The 19,189-nt window shown below is 43.3% G+C and overlaps 1 protein-coding gene across 5 annotated transcripts in view; it reads left to right on the top strand.

Moving 5' to 3' along the window:
* The window catches only part of ZFHX3 (zinc finger homeobox 3), a 236,962-nt gene that overhangs the window by 202,716 nt on the left and 15,057 nt on the right, over window positions 1-19,189 (top strand). For all 5 annotated transcript variants that reach the window (XR_011499124.1, XM_070500768.1, XM_070500767.1 and 2 more), the window contains 2 exons: window positions 10,741-10,874; window positions 11,022-11,222. Coding sequence is in view for 4 of the 5 variants with exons in the window: in XM_070500768.1 (XP_070356869.1) it covers window positions 10,741-10,874; window positions 11,022-11,222 (335 nt within the window). In the remaining variant the exon portion in view is untranslated. The remainder of the gene's footprint in view (window positions 1-10,740; window positions 10,875-11,021; window positions 11,223-19,189) is intronic.

A 19,189-nucleotide genomic window follows, 5' to 3' on the forward strand; every position in this document is an offset into this window, starting at 1 on the left:
CACTTTCGTTAGGCTGTCACATTCTTCCTGGGTCCGACATTATTTTGCAGATAGAGAACTAAGACTCATGGATGGGGAACTCCTGGATGTCAGATTTGTGATCAAACCCCAATTTGCCTTTGAGGTCAGGGATACAGACCCCAGATTATAAAGCTAAAGAACACGTAACACGGTAGCTTTCTCTTATCATATAAAGATTGGAGAAGACTTGAAAATCCTGTCCTTCTCTAATTGTCAAACAGAATTATCAGCTCTTTACGGTCAGGGAGATGTGGCATTCATTCATATTTTTTTGCTTTTTAATATGACTTCATTTTTTTGGAGCTTACAAATTTTAAGTTTGCAAGAGAATTGAGAGGGAGGTACAGAGATTTCTTATTTATCCCCTGCCACCACACATGCATAACATTCCCCATATCAACATCACTCACCAGAATGGTACATTTTTTACCAAGGACAAACCTACATTGACACATCATCATCATCCACAGTCTACAGTTTCCCTTAAGGTTCACTCTTGGTATTGTACATTCTGTGGTTTTGACAAAAGTATTATGACATATATCTATCATAACATACAGAGTATTTTCACTGCCCTAAAAATCCTCTGTGCTCTGCCTATTCATCTTTCCCCATCTCCACCCCACATTCATTCATTTTTGTAATCCCCAGCACCTAGCAAATGCTTAATACTGTTTGAATGTTTCATTAACAGTTGGTAAAATAGCATGACCATAAACACTTTCAAGTTATTCTACTTTCTGCTTTTTAGACATGAAACCTTTGGGTTAGTAGGATTGTTCCATGTTGATGTATAGAAAAGGCAAATTTAGGGCGTCTGTGTTTGTCCTAAAAACCAGTCCTCTCCCCTCACTCTATGGTTGTATGGCCACACATGGACCCATATTGTTTCCCAGAGATGCTTCTAAAGATGAAAACCATAGCAATGGATGTTTGAGCTCTCACTGTGGCTAGACTCTGTGGTAGGCCTCATGTGTCTGCTCTCTCACCAGCCTCACAGGAACCCTGTGAGTAGATACTGTCATCCCACTGACAGATGAGGAAACTGAAAGCTTCAGTATAGTCAGGTGAAATGCTTGAGGTCACACAGCTGGGATCTGAACCAAGGTGTGGCCAGCACTGCAAACCGCTGTGCTTTGTTACTTAGCAGGGGGCACTGATGCCTGTCGGTAAAGAGAACTTGGCTGTAGGAAAACAACACATGGAAAACATGAGTTCCTGAGGAGTCCCTAAAGGTGCACTAGAGCCACGTCCCCACCCCTTCGTTCACATCATTTGTCCTAGGCCTTTGGAGCGCTGGGAGCAGACTGAGCTTGGGGATCAGGGGAGACTGAGAAAACATTGATGCAGCTATGACTCAGTGCAGGGTTTCCCTTTCTCTGTACTGTATAGAATACCAAGAGGAGACATTTCCAGTCTTCTTGGTACTTTAAAGCTACAGGGGAAAGCGGAGACTCATTCTCATTTTCCAGCTTACAAGGGCCTGAGTGATGTTTTTCTTTCCCGGGTACAGATTCTCACACTCTTGTCAGACCTGGACTAGCAAAAAAAAAAAAAAAAAAAAAAAACCTTTGGCGGGTCATTGGGAAAGTTGATTTGTAAGGGTACCGAGAAGTTAAGTTCAGAGCTCTTGGTGTCTGTCACCATGCTGGACCAAGATTTTATGTGTTTCTTTTCACAAGTTCAGTTTCATTCTTAAACTTTAGCGTCTTAGGAAGATAGGTTTGGAATGGAGAAAAAACTGGAAGAGTATTGTTATATTCTGATCTCTGGAAGTCTGTGCTGTATTGAGGCTCAGAGACCCTAACTAACCTAATTAATATTTGATTTGATGGGGACTGGATGAGCTTCTGTTAAATAACTTTCATCTGGTTGCACAATGACCCACATTGGCCCTTGTTTTGACCTACAATTTGTACCTCTGGACTTTCTCCTCTTTCACTTCAAGGGTCTCTAAGGTCCTTCCTGCTCTGGTTTTCTCCAAGTCCATGGTTGTCACAATCCTATAATTAAGCCAGAGGGCAGAGTGATAAGTGTGGATCCCACTGTATCCCCCAACGTGACCCTGGCCGCCCATCATCATAGACACTGTGACCACAGCTGCAGATGGCATCAGTGCACAGCTCAGGTGGCTCTGCCAGGGGGAGACAGGATACTGTGGGGGAACTGACCAGAGGCCAAAGGCAGGCAGGCTGACTTGATAGATCAAAGGTCGGAATCAGATCTTGGCTCTTTTTGTCCCCAGCTCCTGGCACAAACTGGGCTCATGATGGCAGCCTGATGTCTAGAAGTTATTAAATAGACTGACAGCTGATGTTGGTCTAAATGAGGTAGTGGCTGGTGGCTCTGTTTTGACTAGTGGTTCATTCACAAACCTGATACAGAGAGAGCAAGGTATCTTAACTGAATCGTGGGATCGTCTTTTGGGAGCTCAAATCAGTGTAGTTAAGCAGCCTTATGCATATTTCAATAAGGAATTAATGCAACAGATTGATGCCTCTGATGTAGGGCTTAGTACTATTTTCTCCTCAAAGATGCAGAGCAAGTAGCAGCAGCCACTGGTCAGCATGGGCCTGCCATTCCACCTCCAGGCTGCTTACTGGGAAAGCAGAGGCTCCACAGCATGGCGTGATCTCCCATTCCCAGATTGCTGACTTTTGCACACAGGGGCTAGTGTGGATCTTTGTATCCTTCCCAGGGCTGGGGTAAAGGGGGTCTTGAGCTGGTGTGGCCTGCAGGTGCCAAGACCAGGGAAGCCAGCACTGAAAAGATGCTTCCTCCTCCTTCTGCAAAGTGGAGAGCCCATAGGTATTTGCCGTCTTTTCACAGAGGTTCTCCAGGACATGTGGAAAAGAATGAGACTTCCATAAGCAAGGCAATCTTTCATTATTCTGGATTACACTGCTAACACTGCTAACAGAACACGTGGAGGTTATTCCTTCTGAATTTCTGGATTTGAAAATGTGTCTGCATTTGTTTTAGAGTGGGAAGATTCCCTGAGGGACAGCCTTATTTAATCTTTCACCTTTGGCCTGAGGGGGAAAACATCTAGCTTTGAGACCAAGCCTGGCTTTCGTCCGTAAGTGTAGGTGATGAGAGTATCATGTCGCCCAGAGTCATTTGAAAGCGGCCTGGCAGATGCTCTCAGGCTTGCTGAGCCCCCACGTTTAATTCTAGTCCAACCACAGAATGCTTTGGCTCTCACAGTGGTTTCCAAAGTGTGGTCCCTGGACGGTCAATATCACCTGGGAACTCACTGGAAATGCAAATTCTCTGAATCAGACCTATTCTAGGGGGTGGGGCCTGTGATCTGAGTGTTACTAGTTCCTCTAGGAGATTTCTGACTCACGCTTCAGTTTGAGAATGTTGGGGCTATGATCTCGGTGACACGCATGAAGTTTTGAGACCTGTTTCTCCTTTAACCAGATGGCCAGTCCTGAGCGTCCGATGCATGAGAGAGGTTCTGAGCTTTCCACAAGACAGGAGGTGTGCCTAGAAGAGGCAGAAGTCTTGAGTCTTGGCAGATATGATCCCAGATAGCAGGATTGGGAGTGGGAGAGAGGTTTGGTCAGAGGGACAGGGTCACAGTGAAGAGTGTTCAAGAACCTAGAAATCTTTGTTTAAACACTGGTTAAAAAGTAACGCCTGGGTGAAGAGGGTAAGTGGACCTCTCTGCACTATTCTTGCAACTTCCTGTGAATCTATAATTATTTCCAAATAAAAAGCAAAATAATAAGACCACCACCATCACCTAAGAGCTTCTGGATTTTCAAAGTGCTGACCTGTTTAGTTCATCTTGGAGTTGGAGGAGAAAAATAATTAGCCGTTCCCTAGTCCCAGTGACACTGATTGGTAGTATAACTCAAATTTTCTTCAAAATCCTTTATAGAAACAGGAAGATATGTCTGAGAGGTTGATGAGACCTGTATGTCTTGCTCTACCTACCTAGGCGTAGTCTTCTGCTTTTTTGGGTAAGTGGTTGTACTTCTCGAAAATGCTTTCTAGAGATGTACAGAAGCAGCATAGCTTGCAGTTACTGAGAATGGGACTGTATTTTGAAGAGACGGTTCTTAACCTTACTGGGCTGGACTTGAACACAGATTCCACACCTTTGGGCAGAGAAAGGAGAACCCCCAGCTTTGTTTTAGCCATGGTGTGAAGACCACCCCCACTGGGTGTACCAGTGCATGCCTTTGCTTCACACAAGTTCCCTGATTCCTCTTTGAAACATCTTTAAGTGCTTGGTTGGAGGTGGAATGAGACCATGCATGTTTAAAGACCAAGCTGGCAGCAAAGCAGATTCTGTAAAGGAAGTGTTGTTCTCTGCATTAGAGGAGGAAGAGAATTCAGGCAGATCTCTGACCACTTATCAACTGCAGTAGCTCCTCAGGAGATACGAGTACAAAATCCTAGCCTGTCCTCTGGGGAATGAATTGCAAGCAAATGTGAAGAACACCTCCACTTTCAACAACAGTTGAAGATCACACATCCGGAAGCACAGATTATCCTCTGAAAACACTGTATTTCTGCTGTTTAGAGGGAATATGAGGCCTATGAGAAGCTGAGGGAGAAGGGATATGGAAAGAGCATACTACACCTTGCATTTCATTATAATTATGAACTGAATGACCATTTTCAGATCTAGTGAAGCTGCTGTGTCTAGCATGCTGGGGTAGTTATCCCATAAGTATGTGAACTTTTTTCCCTAGTCAATGGAGATAGATAAAAGGTTGCTGTAAATTTCTAGTGTAGGTGGTAAGCTGGTTTACGGAACACAAGGCGATGAGAACCTCTGGCTTACGGAAAGTAGCATGAATTAATAATCATTTAATTGGCTCCTCCATTATGTTGCTGGTTTGGGAGATGGAAGTTTAGATGGAGGGGCTGTCAGTGGTACTTTAGCTAAGAGTCTGATGGTTGAGAAGCGGGCATGGTGGCTGCCTTTGGCCTCTCCACAAGGATTAAATGTGAGGCAGCATCCCAAGCCCTCAGTGGGCTCACCTTGGGGCCCCCAAAAGGAAGAGGATAAGCACTTTTGTGAATACCACCTCCAAGTGCCAATCCACCATGAAGAGAAGGAAATGCGGAAGAAACTTTCCAGCAACATGAACAGCTCACTGCATCTCAGAATCTCCCCAGGGGAGGTCTTTGGCCAAAGGGAGGCTAGCCTGCGGCACAGGATGTCCACCATGCCAACAGTGCCATTGGTGTGTTAAGTGATGAGAAGATGGATTTTGCTCATGAAACAGAAACTAATTCTACCAGTACTTTTGGTTTTCTTGGAGGGCAAGTCGATGTCTTGGCTAACAATTAGAGAAGGCCAAAAACTGGGTACCTTAAGGTTTCAGTGCTACTTCATTTACAATTTTTCTTCAGGTTCCTTTTTCGTGAGGCGGCAACTCTGTGCCTTACATGGCTTCAGAGTTGTACAGAGCAGGTTACTAGGTGAGAAATGAGGCACGTGTTGGCATTGAGTCCATTGGTGGGTCTATGGTGTTACAAATGCAACTCTTAAGTTTTCTGTCACCAAAATTTCAAAATTGGTTGTACTTCTCGAAAGTGCTTTCTAGAGATGTACAGAAGCAGCATAGCTTGCAGTTACTGAGAATGGAGTAACTCGGATTTTGATTCGTTAGAGTTGGAACTGGGTGAGAATTCATTCTAGGAAGAGTGGTTTTATCAGCTGAAGTTACAGGGGCTCTAGGGGCTCTGTTTCTACCATCCTTGGCCACGTTATAAGCCCCCTAAATTATACTATTCTTGCCTATTCTTTAAAGTAAGTCACTTTCTACCTGAAGCTTTACTAGGCTTGTTTTAATTACTCTGTGTGCTTACAACATAATAAAACCATTTCTTGAAAATTGCACAGAAAACTTGCATGAATTCAGTTGGCTCTCTTCCCTACTCCCTCTAATTAATATGACAAGAGAGATAACTTTTAAAATTATTGTATTTAAATAATTACTGGGAAATACTTACCAGATAAATATGTTAAAAGGCTATCTGGGAGCTGATGTCTCCGTGTATAAATGATTTTTCTTTTCTTAAGGAAGCCATGCATGGACTACTGTTTCCCTTTGAACTGAAATTCTTTTGCCTAGACTAGAGGAACTTAAGAGACTAAAACGGAAAGTCAGGAATTAGGTCTGCCTCTCAGTATTTGTTCTTGTCAGTTGTAGTGGCCAACCCATCACAGTTTAAGGGGAGATGGTGGCTTTTGGCTCAGAAAGCCAACTCTTAGGGGCCAGCCCAGTGGCGCAGCGGTTAAGTTCGCACGTTTGGCTTCAGCGGCCCAGGGTTTGCCGGTTCAGATCCCAGGTGTGGACCTATGTACCACTTGTCAAGCCATGCTGTGGTAGGCATCCCACATAAAACAGAGGATTGATGGGCACGGATGTTAGCTCAGGGCCAGTCTTCCTCAGCAAAAAGAGGAGGATTGGCAGTAGTTAGCTCAGGGCTAATCTTCCTCAAAAAAAAAAGGACAAGAGAAAGCCAACTCTGAATTTTCAGTACTCCATAACAAAGACATGCCAGTCCTTTTTGTGCCTCATCGGTGAGTTGGGTAGGGCAACCATAACTCCCAAGAAGTTGAGCAAGTGCGTTTTCACTCCTTAGAAAGTTTGTGTGGCAAGGAATCCACAGCTCACATCTTATCAGGTTATGGTAGGGTTTTGACCTAGCGTTTCATTGTCACAACATCCCATTTGCTAGCTTTGTAGTGTATGTAATCTATAGCACATGCACTCACATGATTCCTTGCCACATTTTTATCCCCTTTGAAGTGCCAGGAGCCCAGCATGTTGCCTATGGAGGATTCGTTGAGATTTAACACATATTTTCATATGACATAGCTGCCAAAATGAGAAAAATTGCTTAAACCAGCAAAGTAAAAAATACCACCTGATGTTTTGCACAGTATGGATCCAAATATCAACTTTTTCATGGGTAGTTGAATTTAAATGCTAAACTATTTAATTATAATACTAAAAATAATTTAACTACATGACAAACTTAGAAAATGGGAAAATGGTCCATGATGCCATCACCTAAATACAACAATCATTTTCTTCTAGTCTTTTTTTCTAATACCTATTTTTTACATAGCTGTATCATGGTATGATACACGTTTTCTTTCTTTTTTTCTGATTAACGTTCTCAAGGACTTTTCCATATTGCTTCATAGCTATCATTTTTAATGTCTTCTCATACCCAGTAGAGCAGCTGTACCATTATTTAACCATGCCATGTTGTAAGAGATCTAGATTGTTTCCAATTCATTTTGTCTTTATTATAAAAACCACTGCAGGTAGTAACCCTTCAAGTTGTTTGACTTTTTGTTGCCAGTATAAACCAAAGGTACCAGGCACTGTTTAAAGTCTCTGGAGCACATCTATTTCCATTTCACTACAGTGACATCATAGTGGCCTTAAAGTGACCAGTAATTGGTTTTTGAATAATATTTTCTAGACTGTGACATCTCTCCTAGAATTTAAGTTAAAGTTTAGAAAAGTCTTCAGAGCAGAAAACCACAGTACTTTCTCTCTTGGTATTCATACAGCCTCATTTACTTACGCCTACAATGTATGCTAGTGATAGAATTGAAGTAGAAATTGATTTTGAGAATCTGGCCCCTTTGAAATTGTTCAGAGAGAAGCAGCTTGAGAAGACCTCGGTCTATGGCCTGTAGTAGACTCTCATCCAGCATGCTAATGGAGAACTTTCACAACTGTTTGCCTGTCTACAGAGACTGTATGAAGGCTTCAGTACCATGTCTTGATAGGGATTGACAGTTTAATGTCTAAGGTCTGGCTAGGAGGGCGCCTGTCAGCCTAGTTAACTTAACTCTTGGGAGTAGTCCCCACATCACCCAGGGAAACACAATGGGATTGTAACTGGGTGTAACAGATTTAATAGAATCTGTTATAACAATGGCTTGGCTTTATCTTTAGAGAAGGGGCTAGTGAGCTGCAGGTGGCTAATGTCCTCTTCTAGATGGAACTCATCTAATAAAAATGCAGGGTGTCCAGGATAGAAGGGAGATGAACCCCAGAAGTTTTTTACACTGGTGGATGCAGTATTTCATATTATAGCAGGGCCGTTTTGTTACTGGAGAGAAAGAGGAATGAGTGAACGATTTTATTTTTTTAAATACTTTATAAGGACTCCTTAGCTCAAGCTCACAAAGGAAGCTTTAGAATTCCAGAGCAGTTTGAGAGTTTGAAAAAAAGGAAGGTAATAAAAGTTCCCCTCTCCATGCAAGAGGAAAGAATAGTAGCTTCTGAAACCAGAATTCTCACCTCTGCAACCTTGTCACATTTCATCATGCGTTCAGCATTGAAGGAAGAAGATGGACTCTTTGGTCCTATGAGGAAGCTAATGCCGCACTGGGTTACACTGTTTGCTTTTCAGCTCTGAGTGAGTGAGATGAGTTGGGTGGTCTCAGCCTCGGTGTTCATTCATTCACACTGCTGAGCAACTGCACAATTGATAATCACTCTAAAGGGGGGCAGCAGGCAGATTGAGGGCATTTACAAGGTAGTGTCATGGTCCTGTAAAAGCAAGTGTTTCAGGGCAGGCAGACTAACAAAAAGACGGGGGTGGGCGTTTGGAATAGAATCTGTATCTCGGTTTGCCTCTAGTGGAAGGAGGAACAGATAACAGCTCTTTCCTAACTGAGCCCTGAGCCTAATCTAATGCCTACAGGTTGGAGGTGGAAATGGGGAAGGTGAAGGGATGGCTAAACAGGTCAGCATCTGAAGTATCACCTAATGCCTCCTCTCACCCCATCTGTAGAATACATTTGCAGAGTTAATATATAGAAGATAAACAGTAAGCAAAAATGAAAAATGATGGAGAATAAAGAACCTTCTGGAGGCAGGGGAAACTTAAATCCCTGAAACAGTAATTAAAGACTGCTATTATGGGAGTGTTCAGGCAGGGGCCCATCACACTGTGAGGCCTAAAACCTGTGACACAAGGTTCCGCAAAATCAGGTCTGCAGGGGGCCAAGAGATGGGAAGTGGGCCATGGGGGAACTGGTCTAGAATGTTACAGCACCTAGTTAATCAGCAGCCAGTCCATCACATTAAATATCCAGCCGTCATGTATTACCTTTCAAGTGAAAATGAATAACTCCCATTAAGAGCAAAATGGGTTTGAAGTCGATCCGAGACAGATTAAAGTACTGTTATGAATGTGTGTGTTGGCAGGAGGAGGGGTCTATGTGTAATATGCTTGTCCTTGTACTTTTTAAATAATAGATGTCCTACAAACTTATGTAGACCAGGTTACCAAGATACTGGAGTTAAAGGTCACAAGATGTGCATTCTGGGAAGAGCATCAACTTCCTGGAATATTTCCTGCATTTAGCAATCTTTTTTTCAAAATAATTTTGTGGCCTTATGATTTTAATGAATAAAATTGATTCTCTAAAATTGTTTATTAAAGCACACGTCTATAATGACAGCCTCTTGGTATCCACGTCAGAGCAAATGTCAAAGCTGAGCATAAAATGGAAACACATGCTAGGTAACCAGACTGGGTGAGACAGAAAGCAGTGTGACCAAGGAGTAGAAATTAGGCTTTCTAAACCAGTGACCTCAATGCTGAGTCACATTATTTGTCAATGAGGACAGTTAGGTATATATTTTCTCACTACCATATTCAGGGTTTATTTTATTGCTTTTAGCAAAATTCTGAAAAATGCAATTCCACGTCCAAAACAAGAGGGCCAACCCTCAGGTACTGACCAGGTTTTGGAATGACCAAACCCAACCATATTGGGGTTTGTGTTTACACTGGAGGAGCCCTACTTATCCTGTTAACCCCTTAGCCCAGGTGTTTTCTCATCAAAATCTTCCAGATCCCTTTCCATGCTTCAGAGAACTCCTTCTACCAACACTTCCATACTCACTGTTTGCTACGAGTCTCCTGTGACTCTCCTCATTGGTGTTTTGTTTTTTTGGTGGAATGGTGAAGTGGGGATATGGAGGGCGTGGTTTGGGCAAGCACATAGGAAACTTTCCCTCTTACCACTCACTCTGAGTAAACTCTTGCATCTGGAGCATTGGTTAGATTATTACTTGGGTTTATGCCCTAAAACTTCCACTCTTCAGTTACTTCTTCCCCAAAAGCAAATTGCTGCAGCCAAACTTGATTTTTTTCCCCCACGTATTTGTATGCAGGTATCTGCAAGCACTTCTCTCAGGTCACATTTCTCATGTCCCCTGTGTTGTGCCATGCTGTGATTCCAAGAGCTGGAACAGTAAAGCTGGGAGCACACGGTTTGTTACATCTATGAAGGCAGAGTATGTCTGGTCCTAAGGTTGACTATTGGTTGGTGAAGCAATTGGTGAAACCTTCCCACCCACCCTCAGCCCTACTGCTCCCCCATAAGCCAGCAGACTGTGTCTTGACTGGGGGAGGTCAGAATAGACTGAATTTAGCATAATCCAACTCAGAGCCTTTTAGTCCGTTTCTTTATCTTCTTTTCTTAGTGTTCAGTTGTTAAAGTAGTGACAGAAATTCATGGGGGAAAAAGAAACACTTGCTTCTTTTCCAACATGCTTGATAAGTCAGTCCGGAAGCTCATCCTTCTTGAATTTTGGAGTTTTAAGAAAATCCTGCGCTATAAATGACTGTTGATTTTCACCCAACACAAATCCTCTGGGAGCTGGCCTGGTCTGGCTGCTATATTGTATCTTCTGCTTTTTCTTCCAGCATCGTCCAGCCAAGCAGAGAAGGAGCTGACAGATTCTCCTGCAACCTCCAAACGCATCTCATTCCCAGGTAGCTCAGAGTCTCCTCTCTCTTCAAAGCGACCAAAAACATCTGAGGAGACCAAACCGGAGCAGGTGAGGCCGGAAAGGGCTCTGCTGATGGTGGGGGAGTGTTTAAGACAGCGGTTGGGGAACGAAGTCTTGGGTGGGTGGGCTTGGGGCAGACACAGTTGCTGGTGGGAACTGAAGATTCAGCCAGAGGGGTGGGTGTGTTCCCCACAGATGTACCAGTGTCCCTACTGCAAGTACAGCAACGCCGACGTCAACCGGCTCCGGGTGCATGCCATGACGCAGCACTCAGTGCAGCCCATGCTTCGCTGCCCCCTGTGCCAGGACATGCTCAACAACAAGATCCACCTCCAGCTGCACCTCACCCACCTCCACAGCGTGGCACCAGACTGCGTGGAGAAGCTCATTATGACGGTAAGGCAGCCAGGAGCAGGACCCTGTGGCTCTTCTTCCCCCAGGGGTCAAAGGTGATGCAGTAACATGAACAAGACACTGTGTTGTGGTCAAGAAAGCCAGTGTAGAGTTGGAAATGTCAAAAATGGTCCTAGTTCTGTGACCTTTGTTCTACTATACCTGCCTTAGACTTGGCATGACCATGGTCTGATTGTGGCCCAAAGGGCTGAATACTTATGTTTGTCAACCTTCCCTTATCATTTCCTCCCCTCTCTCCCTGAGGGATGCAGAGGCCTAGATTAGCCAACCATGTATATGAAGAAATTATTATCCAGATTCTCCAAACCTTTATTGAACAAGTCATGTTGTAGGTTGCTCTTATATTCATTATGTCACATTTTATCCTCACAGCAACCCTATCTAAAAAAAAGAAATTTGAAATATTTACACTAACAATTGAGGAAACCAAGGCTCAGAGAAGTTAACTGACTTGATGCCACTTGTAAGTGGCAGAGTTGAGATTTGAACCCACATTTTCCAATTCTAGAAGTGTAGCCCTGTAACTGGGGAGTTTCTCAAGTGGACACTTACTCTTGAAACAGGAAAATGGTCAGTTGGATAACACGTTGATTCATGACTGAGGGCTTTGCATTTTAAACATGATGTTGCTCCACCTGCAGGTTTTGAAAGCATGGTTCTAAGTGGCCTCTGTAAACATGGCCAAGAAGGTTAGTATAAAGACTTAAATCTAATTATAACTTGAAAACTTTTCAAAATACTACAGGTGATCCTGATGTCCTACTTTCTGTCTGGTGGGGTTGTTGTGGAAGCCCTTCCTGATCACTAGAGGAACAACCACCAAAGAGAATTACTCTCACCTCTAACTTATGTCAACAGCGGAGTAATAAGAAGTTAATTTGATTGCCTTTTCGTGTGAAGATTCCCAGAGAGGTAGTCTGTTTGGAATTCCACGTTATAACATGCAGGTCACAGACATATAACCTCTGGGTATTTCCCCTTCCATTTGGTTCTGCAAAATTAAAGAATAATATTCTAAGTGCTGTTTAGTCATGAGGAAAGTAGACTTGATGATGCATCAGGAGAACTTTAGCAGCCAATGGGAAGCTCAGAGGTGCGCTAACATGAGTTTCACTTCAGAGATCTTTTAAGTAGAAACTCACTTTCCATGGTATTTTCAAGTAGATTGGTGAACATTGTTGAAAGATTCTCTGTCAGTAGAAAATTCCTTCTCTGGATGGGTGGGTTTCTGTGTTACAGTTTTCCTTGGCATTTTCACCAGCCTTGGAAATAACGAGGGGGATTTTCTCAGGCCTCCTCATACTTCCTATCACATCACTGATGGCCTGGAACCATGGGAGCCTGAAGGGAGGGAAGCATTTTCAATACTTAACTACATTTTTCTCTTGCTCATGTGATTATTTTTCCTATTTAATATAAATCTGGTCTAGGAAGTGTGAGGCTATAGTAGTGTGTATGACAGTACATTTCATTTATACATCCCTAGAGACTAGAGTGTAAATTATATTTCTGATATTCATTGTTTGTCATATTTTTATAACGGCAATAGTGAAGTACATTTCAAGTAGCAAGCCTGGTGGTCGTTATGAATCTTCTTCATTTTGCCAACAGTCTTCCAGGGCAGGATGTTACTGTTGTGTTTGCTTGGCTCCCAATCCCTAAGATATTTCTGGGTGTTACCGACCAGCTAGCACCTTCTCAAGCAGTGATTCTCAACCTCTTTGGAGACTCTGATAAAAACAATTCAGTAGTCCTACTGGGTTCTTCTGTGCACACTAAAGTCTGACAACCACTGTTAAGACCTCCATCCAGTGTTCTGCATATATAAAATTGTGTGTACAATGCCAAGGAGCATAAGGATACCCTAAAATTCATCCATAGAACCAGGTTCATAAACCCTGTTCTGGAAGAATCTCTGACAACATAATTATGTAGGAGAAACATGCTCCCTAGAGGGACTGTGCTTGGCACCTTGTCCAGAAACCCCTGTGCACCTCATCTTTCCACAGCAGACAATGGAGATATTTTCTAGACATTTCTGAAAAACATGCAAATTGTGGGAAATGTGCTGATTATAGGCAGTCGATTTGCTAGTCATAAGAGAAAGTTAATGGATTCAGAAATAAAGTTGAAAGTTGTGGGAAATGTAATCATTTGCATTGAGCTAAATGAAGCATTTCCACCTTGATCCTTTTGGACTAAAGAAAAAGATGAGCAACCAACATTAGAGGGGCATTTGTGGCCATACTTCAGCGTGAACCCACAATCCTGCTTGAGGACTGGACTGCTGATCTTGGTCTCTCCCCTGATGAATCAGAACAGAGGCTGCTGTCCCTCCTCTGAAAAGTTTGGTATTAAAACAGAATTTGCAATCGTTATACCGCCAAGTGATTATAATGAACCTGTGCTTAAAATCTTGCCCCTGTAGGGTATTTTACTGTAATTTTATTAGAAAATTGGCCATGGGAAAGTATTGGTTAGGTTTTCTGGCTGTATATCTGTTTGTTCCTGGCTAACTGGAGAAGGAAACTCTGAAAACAGCATAATGAGAAATGCCCCTCAAATCAGAGCTCCATTTTCTAAACCATATCATTAAGGAATGGCCAGTGTACAGTCATTCATCCTCCAAGAGGAGAAAGTTAGGTCTGCTTTGTCCCTGAGTGGCTAGAATGAATGGCACTGAGAGGAGTGAATCTTCTTCCTTGCAAACGACTCGACTGATTTAGCTGCCTTTGGTTGCAGAATAGGAAAAGCTGGCAAAATCCACCAAATAGACAATCCTGACAGACATGGGGTGTGTCCAGGCTATCTAAAGCTATAAATTCTAGTAAATATTTTTTGCTATCTGGATCCAAGTTCTCAGGATCTGGCTTGAATTGGGTTTCAGTCCCTCTAAAAGTAAATTCCACTCTGATAAATGGAAATAGATTACTTTCTACACAATGTCTTTCCGTTCGGTTGTAAATGGAGAGTGTTTTGAGGAGGCTTCATTTAATAATACCTTATCAGACAGCTTTCAGGAACCTGCAGTGTCTAATATGTCTGTTGCTATGGTAACAGCTGCTTGCTTATGCTCTGCATCTCATATCTGTGTCTTCCATGGGCCCCCTTCTTTTTACTGATGAAGGGGCTTGAAAAATACTCTCCACTGGGAACAATTGTAGCTCTGGCCCTCCACCATGGAAACTGCACCCACAGCACTTCATTCTGCTTGGCCTATTAGAAACAGCTCCAAAGGGTGTCTTTATACATGTCATATGAAAAAAGGAAATCTATAAAGCTTAAGGGCGATGAGACAAGTGCCCCTTCAGACCTGACTGAGCAGCCCGCCCCCCACGTCAGTTCCACAGAACTCTCACCTATTTGCAGAGAAGTTAGAGAATTCAAATTGGTGCTGGGGATGTAGGAGCTGCTGCTCTGTGACCTCATTTTCCCACTCTTTTGGGGAAGGAGGGTTTGAGGGTGTGGGGGACAGGTTTCTGGTCCCTAGATGAGAATGGGAAAGACCACTTACCATGCATTTCAATAATCTTAAATTATTGTAATTGATCACTGTCCTTCTAAGTGACAGGACACAAACACTGGGATCCTGTAGCATTAATTTGGGGGAAATTGTTCCTCGATCACTTAAGAAAATATGGCCTTACAGTGGAAATGAGGATTGGCCCCTGAGCACCCAGGAACACCTTTTTCTCTAGCCCTTGTCTTCTCTCCCTTTCATAGTTCTTAATGATTCTGTAATTTTTTGTACCTGCACAGATTTCCCTTCTCTGCTCCTGGCCCTGCACTGCCTGCAGTTCTTTCTCTCTCTCTTTCCCATAGGAGCAATAGTTGGTCTCCTGTGATTTTTTTTTTGGTCAGTGTCTGTGTCTCTCCAGGCTTGCTGTGTGCCTGTTCTTCTGAGTTTCTGGGATAGCCAGCTAACCGTCTGGCTCCCCACACTCAGGCTCTCAGGTGGCCACTGGCCCTGGGGCTGTTGTACCCACCCAAGTACCAGCTCTCACTTTGTCTCCATCTCAGAGGAAGGTAATGAAAATAATCGGGCTTCATTAATTCCAAGCCCTGTGAGATGATAGCCATTTGGAGCCTGTTTGCCAATTAGATGGTCTAAATTAGAAGTGACCTTGGTATACTGCCACTGCTTGCCTCTCTGAGTCTAATGAAGCTTTTTCTCTCCGATTCATTCTCCTTCTCAGCTCTTTTCTCCCTCTCACTCCGTGTATGTGTGTGTGTGAGAGAGAGAGAGAGAGAAAATTGTTCATGTGTTTCCTGTCCTCCCACCCACCTCCTTTTTCAGTCTTTCTCATTCTTAGTTTTTAAAATCTGGTTCAGGGCTATGTTTGCTTCTGGCCCACATGAATGTTAACGTGGCCCTGCAATTTTTCCTCATGGGTTTTATGTTTGTTTGTTTGTTTGTTTAAATGGATAGACAACCACATAGAAGACATTTTCGAAAGGAACAAGAGAGAGAGAAACCAGGTCCTGTAAACTCCATGTTACAGTACCCAGTCTGGCACATTCGGAAGGTAATAAAGGAAGGAAAAAGGCCTGTGCTGCCAAGAAGTGCCCTGGTTTGCTGGCTGCAGAAGGGCAGAGTCCAGTTAGTGGGCTTCAGCAGCTGTCTAGGTACAGGAGAGGAAGTGAGCAACAGGGCTGTCACTGGAGAGGTCGGCTTTAGATCCACCACTAGCTAGAATGCTCAGCTCTGTGAGCACTTGGGTTTTAACTTCATGCATAAATGTTTTGAACAGAACCAACACGTCATTCACAAGGATGTAGAGACGGGCTGGGTCTGTGCTAGGAAGGCCTGTGTCTGAGGCATTCCTTCTTTTTTTCCCTCTGAGGTTCTTCATTCTGTTGGTTTTCACTGAAAAGTGAAGGATCTGAGGCTTCCTTGGAAGTCTAGTTTTTGGAAAATGTATACTTTCACTTGGAATACTGAGCCTTTCAGAAAGAAGGCGAGCAATGCCAAGGCTGTAGGGACGAGGGTCTCAGAGAAACAAGGTTCAGTACTTTTTCTAAGAAAATATCTTTGCTTTCCAGCATGTGAAACTTGTTGGTTACATTGATCTAACCTCAGACAAGGTGGCCTTGAGAGGGGAATTTGCATGAACAGTCCCATAAGAACTTAGCTTGGCTGCTCAGTGTTGTGTTGCATTTGGCCATTTCACATCCGTAACCTGGAGAAAGTAAGGATGGGGGAGAGGACTCCTTGTAATTCCAACTTCTTCTACCAAAAAATATACCTTGGGCCCCCCACCCCACCCTCCCACCCCCCAGTCATAGTGGGAACCAGACCCACACTTAGCCCCTGGGTTTTGTAAGGTGTGTCCTTGGGGCTTCAGGGTCCACTCACCTCATAGAAACTTAAATCATGATCCAAAATAATGGTGAATTGAACAGGAAGTAGGAACTAGGTATTTATGAACCTATTACCTCGCCTAGTAGTTCAAGAGCAATTAACTTGAGTCTATGGATTTCCCTCTAGGGAGTCTGTGATTTCCCGAAATTATCTGTAGTAGTCTGTGTGTGAAGAAGTCTTGTTTTTCTAGGAGTCTGCAACTTTCATCAGATTTTCTAAAGAGTTTGTGATCTCTAAAAGGTTAATTCTGGATTGTGAGCTTGGACACAAGGACTTCGTCTAGCTTCATCTCACAAGCATGCAGCACAGGGACCCTGTACAATGTTTAGTGAGTGATGGTCAAATGAATGGATGGACAGAGTATCACTTGATCCTTCCTTTTAAACAACTAAGTTGCTTTGGAATTGCTTAAACTTGAAGATTTTCAGCATCAGAGCAGAACTTCACATTTCTCTTGTTATCCATGAGACATATTTACTTGTTAGGAAGATATTTAGAACCACTGTTTGTTTTCAGACTTTCAGCACCCCAGCTCAGATGATGTTATCTTCCTGCATTCCCATCAACTCTGCATACTTTGGGAGGAACACATGTGGTATCTAGAAGATCACCATGGAACTGCCCTTTGCATGGCTAAGGCCAATCTTGAGAGACCCAAATTCTGAGGAAGTAATGGCTCTAATCATTGAGTTTTCTTACTACAAAAACTTTGTTTTACTTCTGGTTAAAAGTACAATAGTCTGAGGTCTGCTCTCTACGTTAATGAGTAGAGTACGGGGAGCATAATTTAGCATACTCAACGTTTATGGGTGCACATGCAGATTACTAGAAGAATCCCTCTACATGGACGGTATAGTCAATGTAGAAAGTGTAGGTGTCTGGACTGATTGTGTGCCATCATCTGGCCAAATCTCCAACTTCCTGTTTGGCTTCTGAGTCTTGGATGGGGTAGGAGAGGAGGCGGAGGGAGGGAGGGCAGGAGAGGAAGAGTGTGTGCGTGTGCGCGCGTCTTGTCTGTGAAGGGGAGCTGGTAGCGGGGTCCAGTTGTTTGAGGGGCTCTGAGGTTTGGGCACGTTTGGGATGGCTCTGGTTATACTGTAGCCAGGTTTTGTCCTCTCATACACCTACATGCTCCAGTGCTCCTAGCAAAAGGGAAGGTCTTTACAGAACTGTGCTCAGCACGGTTGAGTGACTGCCTTTCCCGCTGACTTTCAGCTGGCCATCAGAGACTGTGGCTGGGATAGTCTGAACCTTCCACACAGTTTGGTAGCCAGATATGATTGGAAAAGAAGGGGGGTGCCAAGGTAAGTGTTGAAGGAACTCCACCTTCGGCTAACTCTCCTTTTCTTCAGGGAGCAGAACTCCTCAGTGAGCTGTTGGCAGGACTATATTTTTGGCTCTTTACGAAAAGCATGCGAACTTTGAGTGAAAAACTTTGGAAGCTGGTAGGTGACAGAGGAATGGACATAGGCACGGGAACATTATTGTCTGAGAGCTGACATGGCTGCCCTCAAGTAGGCTGTGCAGCAAGGCTTCCATTCTCAACCTCTCTGTTCAGACACATGTGCAGATAGACCCTACCAGAATTTCTAGATCCTTAGGATTCCCTTTAGAGATGTTCCTCTTTGCCTCCTGGGAATTTCTTGCCCATTAAAATTTAATATAACCTTTTTTTTTTTTTTCTTCCCCAGGGGGAGGTTGGGTATACTATAGATAAGAAGATGCAGGTAGATAAAAGTAATTACTTAAACACATATGGGGCAAGACTTACAGGTTTGGAGGCCCAGATTAAGATGCAAAGGAGCATGTGAGGTTGATGATTATATTTCGGGGAGAGTTAATTGATGGAAGGTGAAGGCAGACAAAGAACCGCTGCTTACTGCCTTCTTGAATCCCAATCAGGAATTATGATTAAAGTCGCGGCGAGACAACAGAGGGCTGATGAATTGGTGTCTTTTTTTTTTTCTTTTTTGCCGTCATTCACACTTGATTGACTTCAACCTTTCAAGTGCAAAAGTCTCTCTTTTCCATTATTATTCATAGCCATCTGAGTTTTTCTAATTAAAGTGTATGAAAACAATTACTGATCCGTCGTACTGAGTCTGTTAGAGGGGATGTCTGCCTTACTGTAATGCGCACAAAAAGCCCACAGTTTTCTATAATGATGTGCAGCTGAGGTGTTAGATAATTTTATTCTTTTTTACTCTGTAGGGCTTTTTTTTTTTATTTCTCATGATTCATTTTTCATAATTCCTAAAGATCCCAGGAAAGGACTGATCCTGCAGCTACAACCGAGAAAGGAGGTGGGGGGGAGTCTTTTTTCCTTTCCCTTTCTCCCCATCTTGCCCCCAACCTCGTGCTCCCCCTTGGCTGAGGACTATAAATTAATCGGTGACCTTTCACTTCTTGGATTCCCGCTGGACTCCCTAACCACACTGGTCAGAAATGCTTTCTATTAAAAAGAAAATAGATGGAATGAGTTTGGCAATCTCTGCTCCATTCCTAACGATTCATCAACAGCTAGCCTTAACCAGCTGCCGACGAGCTTTGTGTGAGGTGCAGATGTCTGTGAGAGCAGGAATTCTGT

Source organism: Equus asinus, chromosome 28, assembly GCF_041296235.1.
Source record: "Equus asinus isolate D_3611 breed Donkey chromosome 28, EquAss-T2T_v2, whole genome shotgun sequence".
Classification (NCBI taxonomy): Eukaryota; Metazoa; Chordata; class Mammalia; order Perissodactyla; family Equidae; genus Equus; species Equus asinus.